Source organism: Python bivittatus, unplaced genomic scaffold, assembly GCF_059951505.1.
Source record: "Python bivittatus isolate LINGU-HERP-01145 unplaced genomic scaffold, Pbiv_v1 ctg000590_np1212, whole genome shotgun sequence".
NCBI classification, from domain to species: domain Eukaryota; kingdom Metazoa; phylum Chordata; class Lepidosauria; order Squamata; family Pythonidae; genus Python; species Python bivittatus.
The window spans coordinates 23,198,991-23,223,562 of record NW_028277086.1 but is presented as its reverse complement, the minus strand read 5'-3'; the positions used below and the strand labels follow the sequence as shown (position 1 = coordinate 23,223,562).

Here is a 24,572-nt window from a genome sequence, read left to right as displayed (position 1 = left end):
GTTACCATCACTGTGGAATAAATCTAAAACCATATACTCTTATACTTAGGTAAACATTACATCTAGGTCATAGTTGGGAAACACTGGGGACCGCACATATAACCGTAAATGCTCAAATATCCGTTTGTTTGGTTTAAGATGTTTGGTTTACTTATCTACCTTTTACCAGCACACCAATGTCATTTTACGTATTGACATAGTTTTGTTATTACTTTTACCACAAAATTTGTAGTTATAAGACACACTAGCAGATGTATTTTATAATAAGGTTTTTTTTTTATTATTCTTTACAGTGTTTTCAGAAATTTTTCAAAGTCCTTTACTTCTGCTTTAGCAACGTCAGCACAAAACACATCATCTGGCAAGACTACCAATTTTTCCAAGGAGATGTAGCTTGGCTGCCCTGGATCATATTGGGCCCTTCCCAGGAACTTAAGAAACAGATGTCTTTCTTTGATTCGTAATAACTTTGCATTAAAAATCTAAAATGGAAAAGAATGAAATGTATACTTATTTGGGAGTAATTCATACTGAAATCAGCAGCATACAGTTCTGAGTAAATATGGCATTGAACAACATGGTGTTAAAGTTAGTGACATCTGCAAATAATTTTCATAAATATGGGCAATTTCACTTACATTTTAAAATACATTAATCAATCTCCTTACATCATGATAGTATGGGTGAGCCTGTTTCTTGGTCATGATTATATTAACTGAGTGTTCTTGGCTGCTATGCTATTTTATGTTATTTCTGTTGTTTTTACTATCTTTTTATTCCGTTTTTAACTCTTAGCCACCCAGAGTCATGCATATGAGATGGGCAGCCATATAAATCTATTAAATAAATACACTGGGTTGGTTTATAATCTGCATAATTTCCCCTTAAACTAGTTTTCACATTTTGTGCTCCAATGACTGTAGTAATTAGATAAACTTCAAGATTCTCACCTGAGGAAAAAGTACCATAAGTTTGTGGGGAATGCCCATTACGTTATGCAGATAATCAAACATCTGTGTTAACTTTATTTTGCTTGTACTTAAGTTCTTAGGGACCGTGTGTGCAATGTGACGGATTTCGTTCTTACTAAATCCAAGTTCAAGCTCATATACCTGAAAAACAGAGTGATTGCAATGAATCAATTTTGAAGTTTGAAAGAAGTCAGGGAAACAGGTGATATTGGGATAATATCTTCAGGTACAAAAAATGAGGTATTTGATGTTTTTTCAGTTTGAATACGTACTAAATCTTCAACACAGCTCTGTAGATTGCCAAAAATAAAACAAGTTATAGTATCTTTCCAAAATCCTTGTGTGATTTGTATTCTCAGGGTCTTTAGAGTACAAAAGCTGAAAATAAAGTCCCAGCTTTCAACAGACACACAATCTTAACTACTTTTTTTGAGCATTCAAAGATCTTGTTTTAACATATGGTAGAGAATTTTCTAATGTTCATTGATTGCACTTGTTTTCTTACAAAATACTGTGTAAGGATTACACTACGGGAGTTCATACATAATACAACACCAGGATTTTTTTAAACAGTAAAAAAAAAAATCAGTAGCCTAGTTCATATATAGTTAACCCATAGTGAGTGGGTTCACACACATTAAAACATATAGCCCCCTCCTTCTGTGGTTTGTGGGCAGCAACTCAAGTTCTCATACAAAGGACTATCTCATACTAGCTTTCTATCATACCTCTGTATAAAGACTTCAAGGAACTTACTTGTTTCAAAGTCCCAGGGCTTATGCAAAATACCTTACACGTACTAGGGCATTATTCATAAAGCACTATGTTATATAATGTGTTGAATAGAACTGGAATCTGTGAAAATTGTCCAGGTTGCTATCCTGCACGACTCTTTACGTTTAACAACTTTTCTGAGCTGACATAATGATTTTATAATAATGCAAAATCTTACTTTAAGATTTTCTTTGATTGGTTCAAGTTTGCCAGTCAGCAACCTTGGAAGACGGATTACCAGATTTCTGGTCTGTATTTTAAAAACAAATAAATATATATTAATATATATATATATATATATATATATATATTTATATATGTAAAAATAAACATTTGCATTTTCTTATATGTAGGTAACATGATTCTAGTTGAAAAAAATATGGACTTTTATCATGTTGAGCAACGACCATCTATATCTGACGTTTTCCCTACAGAGCTATGTGTGTGTGTGTGTGTATGGTTAAATCACATCTGAAGATACCATTTAATTGCAAAAGCAAGCAGGGATATATCTTTTATTTTTGCTTACATTTGTGTAAAGAGAAGTTATATATGGCAGCCAGATATGGGATTATAGACACAGATTTTCTTATCTGGGTATCATGGTTGTGTAAGGAAAAAGCTGTCAGATATACAACACACAGAGTGTGAAAAATGTATGAATATATTTTATAATATATATAAAATATCAACAGGATTTCTGTCTCAACAATTTATACTCATATGTCCAGCTGAGATCATGCAACTTCCATGTCAATGGATTTCTTTGTTAACCTATGACAGTATTATGCCATATACATTCTTTTCAGAAAACTGGGTATAATGGCTATCCAACATTAGATAAATGTTGATCTAATTGGAGCTTTTACGTTCTTGTAATGCCAGAGATTCTTCTGATCTGTTTATGATATTTGCTGAATTCTTTCAACTATATTTTCTCAGAATGTAGGAAAATATATAATCAAAACTGAAATGATCAATATGTATCTCCCAGATGTTGCTGAATTCCCAGCAAGCTTGCCAGCATGGCAATATAGTTCACCAACACATGGAGTGCCACACAGTGCTCATTTCAATCTAAAGTGCTCCTTAAAAGAAAGCAGAAGGTACCTTTCTTGGATTTAATCCCAGTTCATTTTGGAAGTAACCCAATCTATTATCCAGTCTTTCCACAGAGAAGAGGAGTAAATATGGAGCCCTAAAGACCATCTGTGTAATTGCTTCTTTGGTAAATTTTTTTGATATTAGATAGTTGACCCTGGAAAAGGAAATGCATTCATTTATAATAAAAGAAATCAAAGTAGCTACCATTTATCCAAATGACTAAGTTCTCAGCATTATCTATCAAAACAACAGATGTTTCAATAATATGAACAAGCAAAGCAGCCAGAATGAAGGGTGGAAAAGTCTGACTTAAGCAAAATACCATGATTCCCAATTAATGGGAAAGGAAATAAACACCATACTATAAAAAATGTTAATAAAGAGTTAGTTAATCATTTCCAGCTGTATTTAAATAAAAATTCTGTCAGTACTAGCTTAGTGTTGAGAAATGATCTTAGTATCCATATGGCTTACACTAAAATATATGTGAAAAGGGACATTTTTGCAATTGAAAATTGGATTTTAACAGAAAGGTCTTAAGAACTTAAATGGCATATTTGAATTTAAAAAAAGAGGTTATCAATAGGTGGCTTACATTCTTTCTCTGCCCAAAAGAGATAACCGTACAAAAACTGCTGAGAATTCATCTTGGACACTGTTTGTTCTTCTAGCCTGCTTTTTCAAACAGAAATCTTAATACTATTCAGTTTACCAAAATCTGTTTGTGGGGGAGGCAGGCTTTCTGGACAGAAGGGCAATTGTGGATCTCAGAAAGCAGTGAAGATAAACTCGCCACTCAGACTTGGACAAACATTTCTACTGTAATGCTGTAGCTACAAAATGGGATAGTGAAAAAGAGTTGACTTGAAAAAGATCGAGAAAGTAACAAGTTCTTGGCACTGCCAACTGACCCATAAGGATCCAACTATAATGTTCTTTTCTTTTTGTTTTAATTAACCTTCCCCAAATGTAAGCAGCATATTCTCCAAATATTACATAGAAACAATCTACAGGCTTTTCTTGTTCATCAAAATTTGGGAGAGTGGGAGAGAAAGAAGGTTATACAGTGGAATTATCATTTATTTCATTTTATTTCCTTCTACGGCCTTATTTTTTTTAAAAATAACATAATAGTAATAATAATAATAATAATAATTAGTAGTAGTAGTTAAAAGGAGTCTTATAATTAATTTTCATCCTATTTCTGAATCTATCATTTCACCAGAACCTGTTCTGACAGCATTCATAATATGATTCCATTCAGATATAACAGAAGCCATGGTTTTAGCAATTACAATGATTTTTAATCTTTCCTTCTCTTTTGTGTGCTACAGGGAAAAAATTAAAGCTTCTTTAGATTTTAACATTTCCTTGTGATGCTAAGAAACCTGGGACATTATTTTAAATTATGTATTTTAAATTATGTATTCTTTGCACAGTAACAATCAATTTAGGGCTTACAGTCATAATTCAGCAGCAACTGAAGGGGCTGTAAGTTTCTACACTGTATCTTTTTAAAACATAGGTATATGAGGGCCTTTGGAAACTTTGATATACTGGGTCTTGCATCTGAACCAATTTAAAATCCCAGGTCTTTTTTACATCCTTCATTAATAAGACACACAAACATTGTAGTGTGAAGTTAAGCTTCTAGGAAGCTTTTCAAGTTTTCTGCCACCAACAGCTAACCAGCATTTTAGCACTATTAAGAATACTCCATCTTCACTGGGCTATTATAGCATCCCTACTTACATTGTTTTTAAAAAAATACTTTCTAAAATCCTAGTATTTATTAAAGCCTCTTACGTTAAGAACCCACACATGGAGATTCAAATGTGTTGCTTGCTATTACGTGCGTGTGTGCACTGTGAATGTATATTTATATATATGGAAAATATCATAATCTATTAATTGCTTTCTGTTGTTTTAGGCAATCATTTCCCTTGAGCAGGTTATCACAAAAAGTCTATCTGGGGTCTACAGAATTCCTCAGTTGGTCATAAAGCTAACTTTTAATAATACTTAAGTTTGGATTCTCTTTCTGAGATATTGTTAACTTCAAGAATGTTATTATAGCCTAAAGCTCTTTTCATTCCATTTTAATTACATTACACTCAAGATGTAATTGCTGAAGTATTTCCTCTATTGGTAAAAGGTTGGGGTTTCCTTTCAGCCAGAATACATGAGTAATAATAAGCCTCTAAGCAGAATGGCAAGTAAAACGAAGTGAATCTCTGATCAACCCTGTGTTTCTTTCATTTCAATCTGTCAAGAAATTTTAACTTTGTTGATGTCCCCATAATGAAAAACAACAGAATTCTGTTCTCACAATTCAGAATGTATTACAAATTTTACTGAAAATAATCAAAAGTATCTCTCTCTTCTCCAGCTTCAGGAAAAACCCCATGAAAACCCAAAGTCATATATGCAAAATGCATGCCTTTTATTGGATTCTATTTGGGAAGTAAACATGTGTAATAACGAACAGAACTTGGCATTCTTTCTGAATAGCAGATGCTGCACTTGTTTAAGCAGAACATTTAAAATTACAGATACTCCTTATTTACCGACCACTACTGGGACCAGCGATTTGGTTGTTAAGCAAAGCGGTTGCTAAGTGAAACCATGACTGTGCTTATGATCTTACTTCAGCTTCCCTTTGCTTTACAGACTTGTGATGGTTGTAAATGCAAGAATTGGTCGCAAAGTTACTTTTTCATCACCGTCATAACTATGAATGGTTGCTAAATGAGGCAGTAGCTAAATGAGGACTACCTGTATATTCAATTTGTGATTGGAAAAACTTTGGCCAGCTACACAAAATTCCACTGGAAAACAACATGCTTGATAACCCTCCTACCCAAAAGACTGTACTCTTTTATGAATAATCTACTGTCCAATGCAGGCTTAAGAATTCACGAACACCTTCCTTTCTCCTCCTCCCAGCCTTCTTTCTTCATGCCAGCAGCCCTGCTTAGAATTTCTCAGTTCCTGCTACCATACAGAGTTAGCACTTTAAAGCAGTGTCACTGGAGAGAACAGGAAGCGCAATGGCTTCCAACCCAATGCAGCTTTAAATTGCTGAGATTTGGTGGATGAGGGAGCTGGAATGCCCAGATGTGCTTACCTTGTTTTTAGATCTTCCACCTCTTCATTGAGAATATAAGGATTTTTAGTGAGAAATGCCCCAAGCTGTGTATCTTCCAAACCAATATCCTTAAGAAATAGAAGGATTTTTTTAATATCGTTTTCAAAGTCTAGTTTTACAAGAAGCTGACCTGCATTTGGACGTTTTTCCACCCTGGACAAGTCGACTCCTGCAGGATATTTAAAGATACATTAGACAGTGATTCAGGGAAATAAATATTTGTCCTGTAGCATACCCAATTTTATACATGCAAACACTAAAAGCTGTGTGCTCTACTTTGGATCCAAATATGATTATACTTGGAGCAGCCCCACTGAAATCAATCAGACTTAAGATACATATTGCTACCTTAAGTCACATTGATTTCAACAGGTTTACTCTAAGTCTGATCACATCTGAATCCACCCCTGGTGTTAACAATTTTCTGAGTTTCACTGCACACTCTTTCCTTTGTGGCCATTTTTTGATGTGATTGAGTAACATGGAATAGCAACTCTAAATCATTAAAGATTGTAGTAGAAAGAGCTCAAGGCTCATTGATTCCTATCATTCTGGTAAACTCAACACATCAGTTCCATTCTTTAGAAGTCTCAAAAGAATACTGGTTATTGGCCCCAAATAGTTTAATATGATACAGATACAGAAATTTTAACATGATACTGATTATAAAGATATAAATCCTGAGGTACACATAGATAAACAATAACTCTAAGGAAGTTTTTTTTCCAAATTCATGAATTTCTTCCATTTAAGGACACTTCTAACACAAAGAAATTGTGTAAAAAACCCTGGTTTCTGCCCTCAAGGAACACAAATTAGATTTCTGCAATAGTATTAACCTTCCATCTCCCACCTTATGATATGTTTAGCACTGAACTTCCAATACATTCTGCAGACATGAATCTGCTGCATATACAAAATCATGACTGGATATTATGTGGTAAAAATGGTAATTGCAGAGTTCCAACATATCACAAAGTGTCTAGCAAGTGGAAATACACTTACCTAGAAGCACCAACTTGCGCAATGTTTCTGAGTGATCAATATAATCTCTAAGTGAGAAAGATTCTAATGGAGGTGGTGGTGCAGCTTTGATTTGAAGAGCCTCATTTTCCGAAATTTCCTCCAAGGCAGATAAAGGCAACTCATCTTCCAAATCTTAAGTTCATTAAAACGAAAAAAGAACTGAAGTGAAGGAAGGGATAGAATACTGAACACACCAATGGATTTTATATAGTCAACACTATTCCTCTGAGCTGTCTTAGCTACTGATAAATAACCCTACAAAATTAATTGCACATTATGACAATTCTTTAATTATCCTGAATTAAGTTGATTATTTAATCCTTTAATTTCATTATTTGTTCTCAAAATATAGAAGGGAGATTCTACCCTTTCAATAGACTGTTGAAGACTATTATTTTTTAAAATGAGAAACCAAAAAACAGTATGGAATCCGTGAGGATGGCAATGCATGATTATTGAAACTCACCCAGTTTTTATTAGATAATTCTGTTGTTACAGCATCCTATGAAAACTGAAGCAATAAATCTGGTGCACTTTAGAGTCTCAAAGATTCCCAATGGTTTTTGCCATTTTGCTTTAGAAGATTATTAGTGGCAAGCAGTGTTATTCATCTTCCATTTGTATACTGCAATATTTGCCCAATTTAATATTATTTCCTCATTACTTACGCTAGACAACAAAGACTGCAGTAGGTACAATAACCTCAATTCATGCCCAACATCTAGCAATATACAGTAGTAAATTGTGGTTTGATTGAGTAATCAGATTTTACTTCATTTCCAAAGTTGTGGTTCTGAAGTAGAGATCTACAACTCAATCTTTACTGCTATTGCACTAGAAAAGATGAATTATCACATCCCATCACATCTTTGCTCAAGGCTACACATATTCAGCTCCTTTAAACTCTTTCAGAGGATTAAGTTTCTAGCTCCTAAGATGTGGTCACATGACATCATGCTTTTCTGGCCCCAATTACCATCATTAACTAAGGACTACCTGTATAAGAATTACCCTCAACTCTACTGAATAATTTTCTCAGGCTCAGTTAAAAAGTGTCATTTAATACTATGACAAACAAATTCCAAGCAATTTTTGAGCAGAGAAGGCAGAGGAAATAAAATTTGAAGATTAATTTTAGACATGATGCTGCAATATGTCAAGTTCAACATCATATACATGTAATTTGTTACTTACCTTGAAGCAATACATCAGTATCTAAACTAGATACTATCTCAGTTTTTGGCTTGTCAGTGAAAGAAAGTGAGGTCTGACTGGTTCCAGAACTTGAACTGCAGAACAGCATGTGATTATCCAAATGCAAAATTCTAAAGTTCTTTAACAGCATTTGGCAAAAGTATCTGTTAGGACAAAGCTGCTGCAAATCCGGTGGTTCAAGAAAACATCTCCATGTTTTTATTGATTGTTTTCTCAGTTCTGAACTCTTCATAGTATTGTATGCATTTAACAAAAGGCAGTATCTGGATAACTGTCGAGTCCACAAAGCCATCTTACTGATTAAGTTCTGTAACAAAAAAACCAAAGGAACATTTAAACTGATATTCATTAGATAGAATAAGGGTTTGCAATGTTGGTTTGCAATGGCAAAGTGTTACAATGTTAGGGATAGAAAACTTTGAATGCCCTCAAAACTTGGTTTTGCCGTTGGGCATGGAGATCCCATAGAAGTGTGGAGCTCATCAAATAGCTGGTGTAAGTTTAGACTGCATTTGTCCCTGTCTTTTTCACTGTTACATTTTTTAAAACTGTTTTTAATTGGTTTTAATGGTTGAATTATGTTGATTGTTTAGTTTGTTTTAATTGTGTACGCTGTCCAGAGTCACACGCAAGTGATGGGCAGCTATATAAGTTCAGTCAATCAATCAAGTGATAGATGACTCTACACAGAATCTTTTGCTGGAGGTGAAGGAGCAGCAGATAGGGCAGTGAAGGAAACATGAGCCTGCAATGAGCCTGCAATTATTTCTTTAACCATGTCCAGTCAAAGAGTTGATTTGGAATTGGGCAATGCCTAAATCGAATGAATGAATAAATAAAACAGTGGGAAACCATGCTGCCAATATCACTAAAATTCAGTGACATGATCAAAGGAAGCTACAGTGACTGCAAAAAATAAATAAATAAAGAGTAAAAGAAAAAAGAAAAAAAAAGAAAGAAGGCTTGAGGGGGATGCTATTCTACCATCAGTATGAAAATAAGAACCAGTCTGCTTTTGTACACAGATTGGGGATGATCATCTTGTCTTTTGCTTTAGCCTACCTCTGGGGTAGTAATAATATCTGATTATTTACAAAGACTGAAATTAATAAGGTAGTTTTCAGATTGAACAAGAACTAAAAAGCATCCAACACTGTTTTTCAATACTGCAATTCTTCATTCTGCTGCCTTTGTAACAAGAATGAGAACAGGGGCCTTCCTTCAAACACTACCAGTGGGACCCATCAGAGTTGCCCATCAAGGCTGTTATGATTAACAACCCCAGTAATACATCCCTAAAGTGTTTTTCCCCCAAGAAAACACTGTTATATCCTCAGCCAACGTGACTGGAATAGTGTTATACACCAGGGAGGAGATCCCTGTAAACCTCCAGATGCTGTTTGGAGAATAATTCCCCCTTACAGTTAATCTAACAGCAGAACCAAAACTAGGTGAACTTGGGAACATTGCAGAATTATATAGCACGCCCTTTTCTCTCTCTCTCGTTTTTACAGTATGGGCATAGAGGGTACACAATCTGTGGCCCTCCAGAGTTCCTGGACTAAATCTCCCACCATCCGTCACCAAAACGCAGGATCCCAAATTAGGGAAGATGCAATGGGTGTCCAGCTAGAATGCAAGCCCCCTGATCTTTACAATATTTACTCCAACATCGGCCTGATCTACGTTTAGGCTGATTCCCACATTGGCGTGTATTCGTACTCTGGCTCTCCCTCCGAGGAGGCATTCACGGGCTCCCGCCGCTCACCCCAGGAACGGCGAGGGATCCCCTCTTCACCTTTCCTCGCAAGCCTCCCCAAAACGTCTTGCAGGACACCCACCGAGCCCAGAAACCCGGGGCGGCGCTCACTTCCGAGGGAGGACGCGCCAGAACGACCCGCTCACCCGGCCGCACGCAGGGCCAGGGAAAGCTGCAGCTCTCGCCCTCGGGGGAGGATCCTTGGAGGCCTCCTCTTCGGCAAAAGAACCCGCCCCGAGGCTCCGCGTTCCTTTCGGGAGGCTCCGCTGGCTTGGAGCGCCTGGGGAACAGGGCCCAGCGCCCACCCAGCCGCAGCGAAGCGCCGTCGCTTCCACGCGGGCGACCTCTCCCAGCGCGCTTCCGACCAGCGCCGCCCCCTGACGCAGGAGCTGGAGGCCAGGCTCCGAGGGGCCTTTCCTCGTGGCGGCGGCGGCGCGGCGACGTCGAAAGCGACGCCCGCGCCGTCCGCCCGCCCGCCCCCGCGCCGTCGCACCGCCCCTTCTTCCATCCCGCTCTCGTCTCTTCGCTGCCCGCCCGGCGCGCGTCCCTCCGCTTTGCCTTCCCTCTCGCTGAGACGCGAGGGGTGGAAGCGGCGGGAGCGAGCCCCTGCCGCCGCCGCCGCCGCCGCCGCCGCCGCCTGGGAAGGAGGAGGCGAGGCGCTGCAGCCATGGCGTCGTATGTGGGGAGCCGGACTTTGAGCAAGGACGATGTGAACTATCGGCTGCATTTCCGCATGATCAACGAGCAGCAAGTGGAGGACATCACCCTGGAGTTCTTCTATCGGCCCCACACCATCACCTTGCTGAGCTTCACCATCCTCAGCCTCATGGCCTTCGCCTTCACCAGGTCTCCGCGGGGCGGGGGCGATCCGTTCAGGGGCAGGGTGCGGTGGGAGCCCGGCTGTCCTGGGAGGGAAACCCGTAGAGACCACCGGCTGGCCTTTCGCCTCAGGAGGGCAACCCTGACGGGCAGCCGCTCTGGGGCAGGGTTTTTCCAGCCCTGCCTAGATGTTGGGGAGGGACCGCCGGCAGGCTGAGCAGGTGCCCTGCGCGGGTCCGCTGCCGTGGGGAGCGTCACCCTGGTAACCTCTGGGGCTTGCGGCTGTCCGAGCGTGTACTTTAAAGCAGGGTTTCTTAAAGTGTGGTCCCAGGACCCCGGAGGTCCCCCAAGACCCTGTGAGGGGTCCGCAAAATCGAAATGATTTGCCGGGTATTGAAGATACTTGCAAAAATCTAAAGTAGTGTCTTTCTCATTATTTTTTTTTATTTGTTCAAAAATATAGGGTCTTTTCATGAAAAATAATTTATTCGTTCGTATCGAATGGGTTTAATATTGTTTTTACACGATCGAATAAATAACTGTTCTACAAATGCGTCAATTTTAATTTTTAATATGGTAAATATTGATAAAGATAACCCATGCAAACAAAAGCTCTTGAATGGGCGTCCGTAATTTTTAGAAGTGGGAAAGGATCCTGAGAGCAAAAAGTTCAAGAAATGCTGCTTTAAAGGAACATGGTGTTTCAGCCTTGCAGAAGTGATACAGTTTAGATCTGGCTGATGCCAGATTCAGAGATTGGCCACCCTGTGTTAGTCGCCTTGAGTTTCATTAGAGAAGAAGGGTGGAACAACAGTAAAAATGAAGTGCTTTTTCTAAAAGCACCCTTCTGGGTAGCAGCACCTGTGCTGATGTTTGTAGGCCTTAAATTCCTTAGGTGCAAGAAGAGTACTTATAGCAGTATTTACATGCCCACTTACTGGGGTTAGCTGATTGTAATTTATTTACTTCTGAGTATACAGACATAGGCTTATACGTTAACTTCTTTTAAAGCGGGAACTGTCAAGATGTGTATGCTTAATTTACTGCTTCATGGTCAGACAAAGAGAATGAGAACTTCTGTTCTCTCTAGTGGACTAGATAGGGTGGAGCCAGCAAGATGGTTCTGGAAAAGGTAACTGCTGAAATCCGTGGGGAGAGATAAGGAAGGGAAGTTTGGAAGAGAGAAATGCAAAAGAGCAGTGTTTCTCAACCTTGGCCACTTTAAGACGTGTGGACTTCAACTCCCAGAATCCCTCAGCCAGCCATGCTGGCTGGGGAATTCTGGGAGTTGAAGTCCACACATCTTAAAGTCACCAAGGCTGAGAAACACTGCAAAAGAGAATGGCCGAATGCTGTCTTAAACATAGGCATTGAGTCTTGGGATGGGTTTAATTGCTTAATATATGTCACATGGATAATATTGTAAGGTAAAATATTTAATAAAGAAGGAGCTGTCTGGGATTTTCCTTCCAACTCTTTTCTTGCCAACAGTTGCCTGTTAAAAATTACTTCTCTCCTGGGTTCACAAAGACACTTCTGGAAAGGAGAGTTTTGTTTTGTTTTAAAAGTCTTGACAACACCAGCTGCCAGATGTTGTGGAACAGTTTTTCTGGGAAAGTGTATCTGATAGCTCTTGTTCCTGTTTTGGTTGCCACTAGTGTTAAATATCTTGTCCCAAAAGTTTGTGCCTGCTGCAGATGTAATCAGTTGGTGCAATATGCTTGTTGTGATGACATAAATTTGTAGAGATAACTGTCAACCATTGATCAATAACCCTAATCCATTTGGAGGGAATAAGCACAAGACAGCTGAAATAAGCAGACAGAAACTCACTGGTGGGCAAAAAAAGGAAGATTCCTGATAGCATTCAGCAAACATATTGGTTGTTTTTCCTACAGTTATGCAGACTTGTAGATCTCTTGTAACTCAATGCACTTGCTGGATTCGCTCTTATTGCTTGTTATTTAAATTTAGGAAGATTTTCATGGCCCTTATAACTTTACAAATTCTTATATAGACATGTCTTCCATACTTGCATAAATTGTGTTTAGTTGATCATTTACACAATTATGCATGTGTGTTTTCTCTGCATATGTGCATGTTCCATAAGTTGCTACAATCTTTTACCAGTTTTCACTGATGCATTATGAAATGCAGATCTATCAGTGCACATCGTCATTTATGCTAATCCTTTGGTTTATCATTGTGGTAATGAAGTAACAGCAAGTAATAAATATTTACAGGAGAATTGGAAGAAACTAAATCATAGCAGTCTGTTTTATTTCCAGTAGAAAATAGAAATACTAAGTATGCTAAATAGAATGGTTAAATAATGAAAATGAACATTAATACAAACTAATGTCCAAAAGTAATTAGCAGAAGATGCAAAGTCAAATTCCATGTGCTGGACTTCTGGGGAAGCAGTGGCAGACTGCCACGGAGCTGATGGCTGCTGCGGAAAGAGGAGCCAGTGAATGGATCGGCTCCTTGGAACCGGATCAAGGAAAGGATTAGGATCACTACAAGTTTGCTCCATAAAGAGGCTCTCTGCAAAGAGGTCATAAAATAGTGGTCTCTGGCAGGTTTTAGAGCTCTGGGAGCCAGGGTGGGGGGAGGGAATCATCTTGCCTAAACCACGGTTCGGCGCCTTCAAACAGACACTGGGTTCACCCATTTCCTCTCTTAATCACCTTAGGAAATTGCTTGTTATTGACTTTTTGGATGTTAAGAAACCTTCAGAAGGGCAAGTTTCATTATGCTGGGAGAGTTTCCTTCTATCCCTGATGAAAGAAGTTCCATGTAGGTTTAAGAATTAAAAAGAAAAAAAATTACTTTTGAAAAACAGCAAAAGGGGGACTAGAACAGTGAGTTTGGAAAGTCAAGGGGCCAGATGGACTTGAAAGAATATTTCCTTTGGGTTGTTTAAAATTTTATAAAAATATATATGAAGATTTTGAAATTAACTGTAAGAAATCCTCCCATGAGAAAGTTTTGTTGATTGGAAAATAAACATATGATAAGGGGACTTTGAAGACTGACTAGAGGGAACCAGAGAGAACTAAAGATTACAATTAAAGGAGAAGAGACCTATTAATACAATGGAGCAATATTATTTGACTTTGGAAGAAATCAAGGACATTTGGGAACAATGTACCCAGAAATTATTCTTAAGATTCTCTGTCACTATAAAAATGGATTTAACACAGGCTACAGAAGAGGAACAGATTTTACTGGACAAAATAGAGACTGAGGCTGATCTGAATGTGGATCTGAAAATGGACTTGAAAATGCTAGATTACAAGAGTGATATGGAAGAAGATGCCACATTGGATTTGCAAATGAAACCAGCTGATGTCTTAACAATTAAAAGGGACATACAAATAATAAATCTGAAGACTGACTTGGAAAGCTTTCTTATCTTGGATTTACAAAAGAGACGTGTTAAACTAGCGAGGGAGTTTCTGAAAGAAAACAAAGAGAAATGATAAGAAATCAACTTGTGGGACATTATTTGAAGGGATTAAAGGTCTTTTTCCAGCTTTCACTCATGTCTACTAGCTTTTTAAAAGTAAATGGAAGCAATATAAAGTGGATTTATTCGATCAGGATTAAGGTATATATGTTGTGGTTTCTGGCAGCTCTTAATGGAACTTTTTTTTAACTAGGACCGAATGACAAGGCTTTAAAGATTTGTTTATATATAACAGATAAGATATGGGGAGAGATTTCTTTTGCTTTATTAGAGATAGTGATAAGTTGGAATATTAAATGGATTTATTTGATTAAGGTTAAAATATATATGTAATTATTTCTGGTAGCTCTTAATGGACTTTTCCTGATTAGGACTGAATAAGGCGTTTTTACAATTTGTTTATTAAGGGATGAGATATGTGAAGGAGAGATTTTTTAAATTGAAATATTAGGGAAGGTGTTAGGTACTGAAGTTGTTTAGACTTATCTGGAGGGGGGGAAGCCACTCCTTTTTATGTCTTTTTTCCTTTTTTTCCTTTTTTTATATTTTTTTCTTTTTCTCTGCACCTTTTATTTTTTATTTTTATATTCTTCTTAGTTTGTATTCATTTTTTATTTTTGTATTTGTAAACTTTAATAAAATTATTATTTAAAAAAATTCCATGTGCTGAAGGGCTGATTCTTACAACAGTGTGGTCAATCTTTTGGGTAAGTACATATCATCCAGTATGTAGGAAAGGGTTACTTTTAAATGTGCAGAATTGTACATGTGCAGATTTGTCCAGTGCACCAGAGCTGGATTTTTGGATTTTCCTGCCACTGGCCTTAAGGGGGTTAAGTTCCATTTGCCTCAACCATTATGGTACCAACTCTTAAGACAGTTTGCTCCTGATTCTAGCTTGTGTGTTACAATTATCTCATTGAATTTGCCTTGCTTGAATATTGTTGCTTGCTGTTGTACATACTTTGGGATAGAATTACTTACATGAATTATTCCAACTTTCACTCATGTCTACTAGCACCATGATTCAAGTTATCAGAATGTGGTCATTGCCTCTCTGATAGTTATCCAGTATAATCTTCCATACCTTTAAACTGAGGCAGAGAGAAAGAGCATCCTCTTATCTACAATAAAGTCATTAACAAAGCTAATCCATCCTTTGTCACAGTTATCTATATTAAATCTCGCTTTCTACTCAGTACACACACATAGCTTCAGTTTTCTTTTGTCTGAAATAAGAGGGCAATATAAAGGATTTTCTTTTTAGGCATTGGCCGATCATGGTGTTGGTAAAGAGGTTATCTGTATCCCAGACTGGATAGTTGATTCTTTATTTTGGCCAGCAATGCTTTATTTTTTTACATATTAGTTAAATAGCAAATGTGGTAAATTTTGGGGAACTAGAAAAATATGAATATGTTGATTGTATGATTAGCTTTGCTTTCTTAACACAAAGGCAAACCAAGTTACTGGGCTTGAAAATAGTTTAAAAAGCACTTTTTATAGCAGAGATGAACAACAATGTTTTAATCTTGTGTTTTGCTTTTAAGCATCATTTTTATCTTTTTTTTTTCTTTAAAGAGATGATACAACCCCCGAAGATAATATTTGGAAAGGCATCCTCTCTGTGATATTTTTCTTTCTAATCATCAGTGTTCTAGCTTTTCCCAATGGTAAGTAACATTATTACATGTGACTTTCATCAGTATTAATTTACTGTATTTTCTATAATTATTTTTATGGACTGTGGTCACACTGTTCTTTTAAGAATTACTCTGGGACTTGGAACTACTTAGATTGAGCTTGGAGAATAGCTTGATAGAGGTATATTTCCCAGTGTTGTTTCTTTAGAAGCCATGTTCAGACTCTGTCATTCCAGTTATATCTTTTTTGTTTTTCCTGCCGATATTCAAGTGAAGCAGACTCACCTTAGTGGGTATAATGGTACCTGTGTTAGCTTCTACATGGTCCAGGGGACTTGAGGATCCAGGCTCAGGTGGTAGACAACACAGTGCCGTTGTACCCACAAAGGCTGTAGATGCCACTGCTGAAAGAAAAAAGAGATTACTGGGGCTACACTGGCTACACCTGAACAGGTCTTAATTCACTTAGAAAAGGGTTTCTGTAAAGGCATTTGGAGTAGGACCAAGCTGCAGAACACGGCAGTAATGTAAACTCAAGGGTCACACATCATGTTTTTCTTGCCTACTATAATCCTGTTTGATTATGAAGTAATATTTTTGGAGATGAACAAGATCATTTCCTAAATAGAATTTCCCTGTTGTCATTGGTTAATATATCTCAGTTATAATTATGTAACTAATTACTTGCTGTCAGAGGTGGGTCAATAAATAGAAAGCCTCCATTAATATAGCTGCTCTTTGTGGTCTTCTAGAGCAAGTTGATAGAGAAAGTGTGTTTCCTGGCTAAGAAAGTATTTGGCATGTTGCCTTCCACTCCATCCCACCAGAAGCTCATTTGAAGTATCATTAAACAGAAACATCAGTGAAGTGCAACTTTAAATAAGTTTTTCATTTCCAGATCCCGCCCCCCCCCAGAAATAGAAAATACACAGACACAGAAATGCACACATATAAACACAGATTGAAAAGAGAGTAGAGGCAATTAATCAAGGAAGTTAAATGTTGAGTTCAGCAGGCATATTTAAAGGAAATCTTGTTGAAATCTATGGCACCTCCTCCAAGAAAAGATGTTTAGGATTCCAGTTGGGGCACATTTATTCTTCAGTGTTTGTATGTGACAAAAAACACCCTCTACACTAAATTAAAATATGGGGCAAAGTTCTTGCCTATATTGAAAATTCTAAGGATTAAGCAATTGCCATTTTACATATAAAGTATATGTAGTAATGTTGAACTGTAGCAGTTCCTTGGTTATAATTAAGACTTAGGCCGAGTTCCTATTGATCGTGGAAAGATTGATTGATTTTACACATATTTACTCAGGAATGAATCTTACTGTTTCACAGGAATTAAAACTGAAGCTTTTTCTATATTTTATTTTATACTTTATTTTATTTTTATTAGACATTTGTTTAAGGCCTGTGTTCTTCTTGGAAGATTAATACTTTTGGGGCTTATGTATTATCACTAAATAAAAATCCTGTTCATTTGTTCTCCTGAATGAATCATGCTAAAACAGAGGATGGAGCCATGCATACCAACCTCTTCCAGCCTGTTGGACTGCACTTGATCTGCTCCCTGATATCCCCAACCTGAATGTGTTAAGTGGCAGGACCAAGCAGGAGAGTTCCACATTTGCTTGAATGCACATATGACTTTCCGTGTGGTTGGAGACTTGACCCGAATTTTAGCCCTTATGTGTTTGGGACAATGCCTGAAAAAGGCTTTTGAGTCATGAGCTCAGATTTGGAAGGGACATGCATTCAGTAAATCTTGCTTAGCTGAACCTGCTGTTCAGTATTTTAAAATTCCTGCTCTTCTTTGAATCACAAATATGATCTCATGGTGTTTAGTATGAGAATGGGTAGCAGTACAGCCATTATTTTTTATAGCAGATGGTTGCTGCTCTTTTCCAAAAAAGCAGTGGAAGGTAGAAACACATGGTGCCAGCACAGTATATTGCTTTCTCTGACCAAAAGCTATAACCGGTCATTCTTGGGAACGGGCTGAATTCCAGATGGTGCTTCACCAGGAAGCACCTGCTCTTAAGTGCCCTTGTTCCAATTCCTCTGCAATTGGCTGGGTTCCCTTGCTATGATAGTTGGTACTTTAGTGATTCTTGGCCTTGGTAATTAAATTGTAGCATAAGCACTTTGCAATACTTCCTCAGGATAAAGCTGTGTCTGAGAGTTTATAGAAGCATTAGGTATTGTTCAGATTGTTGGTTATTAAATCATGTCTGGTTGGAATTGTACAACACTCTTTTTACAGGGTGAGCTCTGAAATATATGTTGCAAAACCAGCTACCTGATTATGGCAGACATAAATAAATCTAAATGAAAGATGATAGAGATAAGTAGATGTGTCCCTTCAGCAGTTCAGGGTATTTGTAGGTCAGAAACTCTTCCAAAATTTAAATTAATCTACTTTGGGCCATATAATCTGGATCTATATTTGATCTTGGTGGTATCTCTAAAAGGTATTGATTTCAGGTCTATAGCCAAGAGGAACAATTTTCCATATAAATTCAGCCTATGTGCATGGTATTTGATATCCTCCTGGATATCTAACGTCCAGCTTACTGGGAGTTTAGCTGGTTCATCTGACTCCCTTGCCCTTCAGTCAATAGCATCAATCTCTTGGTGATTTTCCTATCTGATGGCATCACTGGAACAAAGTAAATAAAAGAGAATTAAACCTCTAAAAATGACTTGAAAGTAGACATCTAAACCCAAGGGAACAAACAATAATGAAATTAGCTTGACATGAAAGTGCTGTTTCCTTTACTGCACAATCCTATATTTTCTCACAGTTTAGTTCCAATGTGTCTAAGGGTTTGTTTGTTTATTAAGTAAATGTGTTAAGGATTTCAACCTTCAGCTAGTATATACTATGAACACATCAAAAGGCCCTTGTCTCTGAGTCCTGCTGAGAGTCATAGCTGAGTAATTTGCAAAGAACCACCCTTGTTGTTTTTGCTTTGTAGTGGCTTGTTCCTTCTCCCTAGTTCTTAGCAGGTTCTAATCTGCTCAGAAAATGCAGTTCTAGAGCCAGTGTAATGCTCTAAGTGTTAAGGTTTGGGACTGGCACCAGAGAGACTCAGATTCAAGTCCACGCTCAGTTATAGAAGCTCACCGGGTGACTTTGAGCCAATTTATTCCAGTGCAACTTACCTCCATATGATTGCTTTGGGGAAAAATAGGAGAGATTGCTATGCATGCTGTCTTGTATCCTTGAAGGTATTGCAAGATATAAATCATATTTATGCAAACATATTGAAAATTAAATAATTCACAAATTTTTAAGAACCACTGTAGAATATAAGTAGCCTTTCTTCATACAAAGAAATGGAATGTTTGGAGGAGGAGTAGAGAATCTGTGTCCTACAGATGTCACAGAAGTTTTATTTCCAACATTCCTTAGCTGTGATCATGCTGACCAAGTGTACAGAGGATAGCTGAGCTTTAATGGAGTTCCATAGGACAAAATTAGTGGGCTTTAGTCAAGCTTAATGCCTAGATACAGCAAGGTCAAAATCTGACCACTATATCAAAAAAGTAGCACTATCACAAGCATGTGAGTGAATGACTTTGGCAAAAGTAAAATATGGCACAGCCTTTCCCAGTCTGGCATTCTCCAGATGCATTGGGATTGCAATTTCCAAAAAATTTAACCAGCAGAATTCCAAACATATATGGAAGCTACTAGGTTGCAGAAGGCTAATGTGCCATTCATAGAAACAAGTATAAGACTGGTAAACTTGGCCATATCTCTTAACACTGGAAATATTGGCTAGGGACTGTATACAGAGTTGTACAAGATACCATTTTGTATGAAGCATACCAAGAAGTATAGTATGTGTATACTGAGGTGCTCGCATATATATATGCAGGATCCTTTTAGTGTATGTCTTACCTCAACTTATGCATATGGACCCCAGTATAGTTATAGATGCTTCGTTAGTAAGTTTCTTTGATGGTATATCCTGATCAGCAATTAAATGTGTTACTGAGGTTATCTCCTCTACATTGCAATCCTCTCTGATGAACATTCACTTCCTTGCAGATTCTTGCCTCCTTTGTGGAGGAGAATGAGATCCTAACTTGTTAATGATTATTCTCAAGATCCAAAAGGCTTGGATTTTAGTTGCCACAGTAATTCTTAGAGGTCTCTGACAAATTCTAAGGATATGCTTAGTATTTTTTTAGTGGCTTTAGTAAAAACCTTAATTTGCTGTTAAGATTTTGCCATAGTTTCAAACTAAGGGCTTGTCCAGGCAGCTGCTTTAATATGCTTTCCACCCATCCTGGAGTCATGAGGAAGGTATGTCAGCATAAATTATGTTGCTGCCACAGTCTTCCTTAACTATGTCTCAGGAATGGGCTGGGCACTGTTGTTTTTGTTTGTTCAGCGCGAGACACTGAAAGCAGTTGGTGGTAAGCAGTACATTCCCAGTGTTTCCTGCTGGCGGAACCCCCCCCCCCCAATTTCTTTCCAGAATATATAATGAGGTGATGGTGGGAAACCACAAGTGTGTTTACTTTTTTGCTGTTGGAATATCAAGTTCTCAGTCTCCTGGAAGATATGGAAGATTGAGTGATAAGTGTTCCTCTCAGAGTGAAGTCAAGGTCAAATATTAAGCCATTCAAAATCAGCAGCTTCAAGGGAAATATGCCACTTCTGGTTGCAGATATATCTTAATTCCTCATCTCTTAATTGGAACCATCTGTGGATTTGCCTAGACGTCTGGAAATTCAGAAGGAATTGGAGCCCAGAACTGAGCTTTCTAAATTCAAACTTGAATTTTTCTCCCTATAAAACTGTTCTTGGTTGTCTTGGCTGCGATTTACCCCCTCCCATGCTCAATATAATTGCTCTTGTTCCTATCTCACCAAAAGAGAAAGGGAAGGAGAGAAATGACAGCTAATTGAATCGGATGGTGGGATTTTGCTGTCCAACGTCTGCACAACCAAGACAAAATGGCAGTAAGGGTACAGTGACCAGGAATCGGGTAGGAAGGCAGTGATCCCATAGCAGTTGGTTGGCCAGTTGTAGGTGAACAGGTTATTGTCTGTAAGTCTGTCATCTGAAGATTCCTTGCCTAGGCATCCTAGATTGCCATGGAAACTTGAAGAGAAGGAGGAAAACATCACTTCTAAAGTTTAACAACCAAGGATTGTCGTAGGGTACCTCAGTAGTGGGCTGAAGATGACATTGGGTGACATAATGAGGATATGTCCCTGAAAAATGGTTAGTAAAGTGTCTTTGCACTGAGGCAAACAGGATGTGAGGATGAGACTTAATCTTAGATATATTATTTTAATGCTTAACCATCAGTTCATTTTCAGTAATCACGCTTTTCTTTTTACAGGCCCTTTCACCCGTCCACACCCTGCAATATGGCGCATGGTATTTGGTAAGCCATTTTCAAGTTATAATTTTCCATTATTATAGGTCTCTAGGTGTCTTCTCCTTTTAACAATTCATTTTGTAGTCCAGTATATTTTATGCTCTCTGTGTCACTGCAAAGGTATGTTATAATGTTCAGATATTGTGAAAAAGATTTTCCCATTTAAATTCTTAAGAAAACCAACTGGAATGTTTTAGAATAAGCCAATAAGATAGTTCATTTTATAAAAAATAATATTCAGGTTGGTGTACAGGGTGATGATAATACCTCTATTTAAGGAAGGATAGTAAAAATAATAAGGAAGCGTGGTAATTTAAGGAAGGAATCAAACTGTAAAACTCTTCCAGTAGTTTATCAGAAACAATTTGCAGGCTCAGAGTGTGATAGAACTTACATACTGTGTTCACACATTAAATTTCTATTGAATACTTTTATAGATTACAGTAATAATTTGCTTGTATTCTTTTTTTCTAAAAGTTCACTGAATGGCATGCAATGTAATCTTTAAAGCAGAACATAATTTGTTAAAGTGTAAATATGAAAAATTACTGTTTAAAGGAAGTTCCCAATATAGCCAATATTTAAAATCAAAAACACAGCTAGCAAGGAGTAGCAAGGGTTAAAAAATGTAGACTAATTCATACATTGATGGTTTTGATTATAACTGGTCTTTTCTTTTTTTAAATTAAGACACCTCTTAAACATTATCGGCTTTTACTTGTTCTAATCCTATCTTCTTTCTATCTTGTAAGCCTCCTGCAAAGAACTTTGTATCCTGAAAGGGTCCCTAAATATAACTTTAGGATGTTAACATGTTAAATTGATACCAGAGAAACTAGAGGTAGCAGATTAAAGCCTATTGAAATGACATGGTCTTCAGTTTATCATGAAAGGAATATAGTGGGGAGCCTGGTAGGCAATTCAAATGTATGATATCAGCATACCCACACATGCGTACGCATGTGCATGTGCACGCGCACACACAAACACAAACACACACACAGAGCTGTCTGTCCTGCTCACTTGCCAAATTCCCTGAAATGCCAGCAAAGGCAAAACTTCTGACAATAATCTGAAATTCTAAATAATTATATATTTCATTGGTAAGCACAGACCACTTGGTATTCCAACCTTCTTGCTCTACTGATTTTTGGCATCGCAACTCCCAAAATTCTTAACTGGTATGGAAAATGCTAAGGGCTGTAACATTTGGAGGGCACCAGGTTGGGTAGGGCTGCTGTAGTCCACATTTGGTTTCAGTTTGTACAGTAGTCCTCAAACTAGATAAAGAAACCCCAGTTAAACAGATGAGTCAAAAACTTTATACTTGTTAATTTATTTATTGAGGAAAACAGTCCAAAGCTGGACCTGGAGGCAAAGTGGCAACCAATGTAGCTCGCACAGCAGAGGTGTGATGTGCAGTTCTTGGAGCACACCTAGCTGCTTGTGCTGCTGCATTTTGCAACAGCTGAAGCTTCCAAATGCTCTTCAGGGGCAGCCCCATGTAGAATGTGCTACAGTTGTTCATTACAGTTTATCTAGTTTTAGGACTTGTGTGAAGAACAGGTCACATTTTAGGTCATATTTATGCAGAAATATTGAAAATTCAAAAGGATTCACAAACGTTTAAGCACCACTGTATGTGAGCATGTTGGATTTCTGAAAAAGGAATTCTGGGCATGCGATAATAAGATAGTGGACATGATATGGGGCTAGTGTTAGATGGAGAGATGGCAGAGCAAGCCTTCCTTTTATTGTCACCTCAGTGAGAATTTTGCAGTGGTTTCTTATTTCACCTACCAAAAAATCTGGGAGAAATTCCCAGGAGTGCCAGAAATACTTTGGAAAACAGGACTTGACCTACTGAGTGTCAAGTTACTTTCAAAACAACATAATCTTCAGGCACATGAAACAGCTACAGCTGAGTTATATCTCTTGACTTCTTTCCTTCCAAATGCTTGTATGTGACCCTTCTCACCTTGTTCAGTCTCTCCTTGGTAATCAGTTGGGTAGCAGCCAGCAGAATTGTCATGTGCTTGAGGACTATGAGCAAGCTATATTACTGATTAGTTATACAAATAATCAGAGTAGTATTCACATTCCTATACCTTTTGTTAAGCTCCCTTTTCTTTCTTATTTTCTTTTTCTTTTTCGCAATACATATAGAACTAGACAAAAAAGAAAATATGCGATCTTGAAAGTTGGTATAAAAATTCTAGAAGCTTAATTTACAAGCACTAAGAAAATAACATATTTTAATCTTTTTTTCTGGCATCGATACATATGAACATTACTTGTGCATGTTTGTGTATTGCTTTTGTAAGCAGTACTTTAAATACCATTCACCACATGTATTATTTTCTTTTAGGTTTGAGTGTACTTTATTTCCTGTTTCTGGTATTCCTGCTGTTCCTTAACTTTGAACAAGTGAAATCAGTGATGTACTGGTTGGATCCTAACCTACGATATGCGACAAGAGAAGCAGACATTATGGTGTGTACACTGATAGTGTTGTAATGAACATTTTGGTGTCTTGATCCCAGTAGTACCATATAACTTGGCAACCATAGTCAAGCGAGCTACTGGTTTCATGTTGCTGCTAAAAACACAAATGCTATTTTGGGGTAATTAACAAGAGTATAGAGTCCAGATCACAGGAAGTAATTACTCTGCTTCGCCCTGGTGAAACTCCACTTGAGTATTGGCTCTAATTCTAGGCACCACCATTCAAAAAAGACAGTGACAAATTGGATCAAATTGGATCAAATTCAGAGGAGGGCTACCATGGTGAATGGTCTAGAAACCAAGCGCTATGAAGAATGGTTAAAGGATCTGGGTTTTAGTTTGCAGATTTGTCTGAGGGGAGATATGATAGCAGTCTTGAAATATCTGAAGTGTTGTTACACAAAAGAAGGAATGGATTTATTTTTTTATTTCCCCAAAGGGCAGGACCAGAACCAGTGGATTAAAATTACAAGGAATGAAGATCAGGCTAGACCTGTGTTTCTCAACCTTGGCAACTTTAAGATATGTGGACTTCAACTCCCAGAATTCCCCAGCCAGCATCTTAAAGTTGCCAAGGTTGAGAAAAACTAGGCCAGACATTAGGAGGAACTTCCTGACTTTATGAGCTGTCAGGCTGCACATAAAGTGGTGAATTCTCCTCAAACAGAAGTTGCATGGTCATCTGCCAGAGTGGATGCTACACTGAGCAGGTCATTGGGCCAGATG

General features: G+C 37.8%; 2 protein-coding genes across 7 annotated transcripts in view; one reads left to right on the top strand and one right to left on the bottom strand.

The window, feature by feature from the left end:
* Positions 1-252: 252 nt before the first annotated feature.
* Positions 253-10,392, bottom strand: MTERF3 (mitochondrial transcription termination factor 3). Of its 6 annotated transcripts, none has more exons than XM_025167058.2 (8): positions 10,007-10,391; positions 8,218-8,545; positions 7,003-7,155; positions 5,977-6,166; positions 2,856-3,003; positions 1,924-1,995; positions 951-1,112; positions 253-482 (listed from the first exon to the last, which is right to left on the bottom strand). In XM_025167058.2, the coding sequence occupies exons 2-8, from the start codon at positions 8,528-8,530 to the stop codon at positions 288-290; spliced, it is 1,233 nt and encodes a 410-aa protein (XP_025022826.1). In that variant the 5' UTR covers positions 8,531-8,545; positions 10,007-10,391; the 3' UTR covers positions 253-287. The 6 variants fall into 6 exon arrangements, with proteins under 6 accessions (XP_025022826.1, XP_025022822.1, XP_025022823.1 ...); XM_025167054.2 differs by having other exon boundaries at positions 10,109-10,391; XM_025167055.2 differs by having other exon boundaries at positions 10,144-10,391.
* Positions 10,393-10,459: 67 nt separating this feature from the next.
* PTDSS1 (phosphatidylserine synthase 1) overlaps positions 10,460-24,572 on the top strand; it is a 38,818-nt gene continuing 24,705 nt past the window's right edge. Inside the window, exons 1-4 of the mRNA XM_007428880.3 lie at positions 10,460-10,843; positions 15,870-15,961; positions 21,303-21,347; positions 23,710-23,834. Of these exons, the coding sequence (XP_007428942.2) occupies positions 10,665-10,843; positions 15,870-15,961; positions 21,303-21,347; positions 23,710-23,834 (441 nt within the window). The 5' untranslated portion in view covers positions 10,460-10,664. The remainder of the gene's footprint in view (positions 10,844-15,869; positions 15,962-21,302; positions 21,348-23,709; positions 23,835-24,572) is intronic.